At 33.3% G+C, this 6,219-nt stretch overlaps 1 protein-coding gene across 2 annotated transcripts; it reads left to right on the plus strand.

Annotated features, from left to right (window-relative positions):
• Positions 1-2,538: 2,538 nt before the first annotated feature.
• Positions 2,539-5,962, plus strand: LOC112513133. Of its 2 annotated transcripts, none has more exons than XM_025119288.1 (4): positions 2,539-2,973; positions 4,136-4,252; positions 4,430-4,600; positions 5,791-5,962. In XM_025119288.1, exons 1-4 carry the CDS (start codon positions 2,923-2,925, stop codon positions 5,884-5,886), a joined length of 435 nt encoding a protein of 144 aa, XP_024975056.1. In that variant the 5' UTR covers positions 2,539-2,922; the 3' UTR covers positions 5,887-5,962. The 2 variants fall into 2 exon arrangements, with proteins under 2 accessions (XP_024975056.1, XP_024975055.1); XM_025119287.1 differs by lacking the exon at positions 2,539-2,973 and adding an exon at positions 3,273-3,815.
• The last annotated feature ends 257 nt before the right edge of the window (positions 5,963-6,219 follow it).

The following is a 6,219-nucleotide window of genomic DNA, read 5'->3' on the forward strand; positions in this document are numbered from 1 at the left end:
AAAACAAAGTGTTCTATTAATAGATATTGTAATAAATTTATAGAACGTTTTTGAGTGTCGCAATAAGTTTTTTAGAATATTTTTATAAAAATACATCATATTAACTATTTTATAGTACATTATTCGAAAACGTCTTAAAAAAACAAATGTTCTATAAAAAGATGGATTTATAAGACACTTCTCAAAGTTGTCCTATAAAATATAGATAATACAACACTTTCTATTAAATATGTCCCAAAAAACTTGTTAATACGTCTAAAACCATACTATAAATGTATTACAATACCTATATATATATATATATATATATATATATATATTACAAACTAAGACATATAAAACGATCTATTATGATGCTGAGAAATTATTGATATAAACCCAACTTCATTATAATGGATTATGATTGTGGCGTGGGGACTTCAATTCACTTGACGACACATAGAAAAAAGAGAAAAAGAGAGAATTTTTTGAAAGGTGTCAAACAAAATTTTTGTTGTATGTATGTGTTGGTGTTGCTTGTATTAGCTGTAAATGCATCCAAAACTATCTCACGGGGGTATTTAATACACTCATCAAACCATTTGTCTCTCTCTCTCTCTCTCTCATTGTCTCCGTCATCTTTTGTCCACTCAGTCTCACGCGGCAAACACTTGGGTAATTTTAGTAAAATTCCCTTACTTGACTTATGCTCCTTAGGATCTAAGATTCTTGCAGCATGCCTAACGAATTCCAAATCATCTTCCTCCTCCCAAATTTTTATATTACATTACAACAAAATAGGGCTCATAGAACATCAAAATATGTTGGATGTCTTAATAGACTACTTTAGGTGACTTAGGTTTACACGTTCAAACTTTTCTAAGTAATGGAGAAGAGGATCGAAACATGCCACTGAAAGACTCTACTGAGACAAAGATGGGCTGTCAAGAACGTCAAGAACGTAGAGGAGGTAGGATGGACAGTTGGTCAGATGTAGTATGGATCGTACATGGACGGTAGTTGGAGTCGGCGGTGCATGTATGTATCGTATAAAGATGTTATAATAAGTTTATCTGGCGCTTTATGACATTAATGGAAAAAGTTTTTTAGAATAGTTTTAAAAGAAAGTATGATATTAGCTATTTTATAGGACACTGTTTAAAAAAAATGTCTGATATAGCAAGTGTTGTATAAAAATGTGTTTGTAGAAGTGTCTTGACTAATAGGGAACTTTGTTTCATAAGTGTATTGAAAAGCTTGTTAAGATGTCTAAAAACATCTAATAAACTTATTGCAACATCTTTAGATATGAATATAAATGTTTGTTTCTATAATTATTAGGACGCTTAAACACTTTGGCATCCTATAAACTCGATTTTATTGTTGTGGAAAAATCTAGATCGTTTAGTTGCTTGTGTGTTGAGAATAAATTTATAGTAATTCTCAACTTGAGAAATGATACTACCATTAATTATTGCATTGTACATTAAGTTCACAAACCATCATTGAGAATTGATCAACACTAACAGGTCTAAAAGATCATAAGAATAGGGGCGGACCTCTGAAGTCCCGAGCGGGTCTTGTATACACCCATTCAACTTGTGTTCGCAAGTATATTTTTTTTTTTGGTTATATGAAAGGTGCATCCCGTAAACTTTGAGAGATGCTCTGTAACCCACCTCAAATGTACACCCGCTTGGCTAAAATTCTGGGTGCATAAGAATCAGATATGGATATCATAAAATATTAAAACAACTAGAACATGTTTGATCGAATTGTATGCTAATAATCGTTATACTCTGTTGGAATCTGTCTTTAGCTCTAGAATTTCACTGCGTGTTCGTTCACCAAAAAGAAAGTAGTCTTATTGCCATTTAGGCTTCTATGCTCATCAAGCAAATGTTATGTAATTTCCTTTACCACATATGTCTTAGGTTACAGGGCCATTGTAAATTTAAGTTGTTTTGGAGCTTATTAGACTACAGTGATACTTTTGGGTCCCCATATTTAAGTTCTCGTATTGCCTACACAATGGGGTATTGTGTAACCCCACATTACAATATATATATATATATATATATATATGTGTGTGTGTGTGTGTGCGAGCGCGCACGCTTATGATTTCTGTTGTAATTACGTTTTCTTCCAACGAATATTCGTATTCATATATACAAGGACCAGTTCTGGTTTTGAAAATGCAGTTGAGATATATCTTATGAGCGATGGTACACTTGTATCGCTTATTTATCGCTATAAAATTCTTGGTTTTTTTTTGGCATTTTCCAACAACGCAATGGCAAGGAAGTTGTATTATTCATTTATAGTAGAATGTATTTTGAAATTTCAATGTTTATGGAAGTCTTAAATTAATGTAGCTATACCCAAGAAACAAAGGTTTTAGCAATGACCGGGCAAAAATTCCATTTATCGTTACAAATAGTTTATATCGATGACATGTTATTGCCATAGCTTATACCTGAAACATGTTGTCATTATAGATGTGTCATCGAAGCTTTCTTTTCTTGTAATTTATACAGGCCACCCCAAACCAATATGAATTCTATATATTTAATAAAAGCGAAATATATTCTGTCAAACAATTGGCTTATTTTTGTCACTGAAATTGTGAAGTACTAACTTTATCTTCTACTATTGGTCTTGTGAATGTTCTCTCAATGTATTTTTCTGTTGAAGTCAAAAGACTTCAATGTGAACTTGTCCAGAACTGTTTTACTGTTTATTTGTTAATAAGAATGCTAGAATCCAAGGAAATTGTGTGGCAGGATTAGGTTGCTCTCACAATATTGGAGCAGATATCGTCATATGGCAACATCTTTCTTTTAATGTTGTTAGTTTGTTAAAGACGAAACGAGCTAGTAAGTATATAAATAGCCTGAAGCAACTTTTTGCCGGCGTAAGTTTTCATTACCTGTATGAATTTATATGGTCATCAAGGGAGTTGGCATGGAGGACCGGACCCTATTGTTGCCGAAGGTAAACATGCATAACTTTTATTATACATTGATTCGAAGCTTGAAACAAGCTGGGCTTGCCCTACGTAGGTCCCGAAATCTTGGAGACCTAAAAGCACCATTTAAACATGTTTTTGAACACTTTCACTTTTTTTTGGCTATTTTTCAATTTTTGTGCAGACTTTTATGTTTGCCCAATCAACTCTTTTCAGACCCGTTTTATTTTGGGGCTCTAAATTTATATGCTGAATATGTATTATGTAATATGGATGGTGACAGGTTGAATACAGAGACTTCCATTTTTTCCATCCAAATTTTGAGGTTATGGTGAATTCAAATTTGAGTCTAAAGTTTGGTATTCGTTGAAATAACGTCCAGGAGAGATTGTTCCCTGGTATTCATAGAATCAACGAGTTTGATCTTAGTTTGATTTTTATACGCTGCATCAAACGATCACACAACTAGTCGAACCTAGACACTGCTAGATTGTGAGCATGATAGAGTTTCCGAAAATATGAGTCTGATTTTATGGTTTATTTTACTTACTAACTTCCATAGGACTCAGTCTCACTGTTATTCAAGGTAGATGGGTGCTTCTGTAATTGTACAAACATATTGTAATGCCATTGTCTTAGTCTAAAATTACGAGGGCGAGAAGCTTTTTTCGTACTCATCCAGAAACTGACAGATAGGCTTTGAGTCATCTACTTCCTCTTTATATCTCTCATTCTCTTCAGAAGACCTACAAATGAGACTCTCTGCTACCTCTTCCAAGATTAATCAATAATGGGTTCAATAGAGGAAAAAAGGGCAGCTTTATATCAGAAGCTCAAACAACTTCGTTCACTTTCCCATTCCAGTGCTGTAAACTTCTTACTTTCTATATACGTTCGCTAACTTCTCTAAATTTATTTGTAATCCCGTTCTTAACTCGGACACGTGACCACAAAATGGGACTCAAAGCAGACACAGATCCATTTATGTGTTCTTTTTCTTGCTTTTATCTTTATGTGGATCACTTTTGAATGCATGTCTTGTATGTGTAACATTTTTTCTACATGTTTTGAAAACATAGTTTCGCTCTACTGCTTCTGTTCGTGTATCACAGCATCCTTGACCAAAAAAAACTAAGATTTTATGCCGAATTTGATTAGAATAACACTTTTCTTTATTATGAGTTTCAGGTACATAAAACATCAATTATCGTAGATGCAGCCAAGTATATTGAAGAATTGAAGGAGAAAGTGGAAAGACTTCATGAAGATGCCGCAAGCTCAAGAGAACATACCTCGTTACCTATGGTAACTTTTAGTTTCTATTTTTGAAATTTTAAAAAATGATCAAGATTTACATCAAAACAAAATCGAGTTTATAGAACACCAAAAGTGTTTAACTATCCTAGTAGACTATTTTATCAGATTTAAGTTTATAAAACCATATTTCAACGTTACATTATTGTTTCTCATAATGATTTGTAGCAAGTCACAGTCGAAACCCTAGACAAGGGATTTCGAATCAACGTCTTCTCAGAGAAGGACTGCCCTGGTCTACTTGTCTCCATACTTGAAGCCTTTGAAGAGCTCGGACTTGACTTACGTGATGCAAATGTCTCTTGTTCGGATAAGTTCCATCTCGAAGCAATAGGCGAAGTAAGAAATTACGTTATATGCTTGATTCATGGTGTTACAGTATTCGGTTTACATCCAAACAATCTTTTATATGCACATAACGATGGATGAGGTTAATTCATCTAGAAATATTCAAATCATGATAGACCAAATTGCTTCTACATGAATGTTGATTGTACAAACCACAAATATTGGATTTGTACATAACTTTGTACACTAAAACAAAAATGGTATTCTAAGACGTTTCCTGATAAATATACTTAACAGAAATTTAAGTTTATAGGACAAAAACCAGCGAGCTAACCGTTTGTTTAGGATGTAGAGCAACAGGATAAAAAATGTAAATCATTTTATTATCCTTTTTATGTCACATTTTAGAAGTTTCATTTATTAATACAATGATATATTTTTTGCTTATTTTCTTCGATAAAATTTTGTTGTGCTCCATAAACTTATTTTAATGTTTATTGATGTTATTAGACAATTCCTAGGGGATGTTTATTCGACATTCACGTTTGCCGGTAAGAGTCAAACACTTTTATTTTACTTACTCGGTGAGTTTTTAGTCCATTAAAACGACTTTCTATGCAATATTTTTATGTGGTAAGAGTCGTCACTCTCGTTTACCACGTAAGAGTCATCATTCTCACTTATACAAGGTAAGATTCTCAGTCTTTGTCAATGTCCATCCGATAAGGTAATGTAACTCGGCAAGCACTTACTCTTATACGCGTTTAGTAAACGACCCCTTAGTCTTATAAAGTTAAAATTCCATCAAATACTTATTATTACGTTTGGGTCCTAAAACACCAATTATGTTATAGCGTGAATGATCCATATTTTCCTTGTGGTCTGTTTTATAAACCTCTTTGTGCAAAACTTCGTTCATTCTACATCTATTTTTATACATTACTGTTTCTTAGCATGTTAAATTTTGGATTTTGAACAAGGTCCCTGAATTTTTGGGGCCACTTTTACATATGTTTGAAGGTTTCATCAACCTATGTTTAGGTTCAAGTTGTTAATTGTTCATATTGTTAAGATGTGGTTGAGGTTTAAGATTGTTATTTAGCTCTTTTTTGTATATTTTTGTTATTTTTCATTTTGCAATGTAATTAAAAAGCTTGAGTGTAGCAGGGGCTCCAAAAAGATTGCAATGTCCCTCTTTTTATGTATAAGTTATGATTCTTTTAAAGCTTATCAATTTGCAGAATGAGGGACAAGTTGACAACATAGATGCTCAGGTCGTCAAACGAGCTGTTTTGAAAGCTATCAAGAATTGGACTGACAACGACAACGAAGATTAAGGGTCTATTCCTATTATAAAAACCGCAAGAACTTGCAGTGATTCATTCAAAGTTTATTAGGATCAATATAACTTACATAATTCTACCTTTAATGGAGTAACACTTTGTGAAGCAAAACTTTCACTAAAGTTGGAAAAGTCAGAAGTTCCTCGAGAATACAAATCAAGTTACAAAGATAAACCTTGTCATCATGGAAGTTCACCTGCAATGACTTCAAACCATTCATGGTCACCTCCAGGATTAGTCTTTGCACGTAAGTTGCCCCGAAACCCACTATCACCCAAAAAACATTAACCGTGGATTAGCTCAACTTGCAATAAGGTTTGGGTATTT

Source organism: Cynara cardunculus (assembly GCF_001531365.2).
Source record: "Cynara cardunculus var. scolymus isolate 2C chromosome LG 5, CcrdV1, whole genome shotgun sequence".
Lineage (NCBI taxonomy): Eukaryota > Viridiplantae > Streptophyta > Magnoliopsida > Asterales > Asteraceae > Cynara > Cynara cardunculus.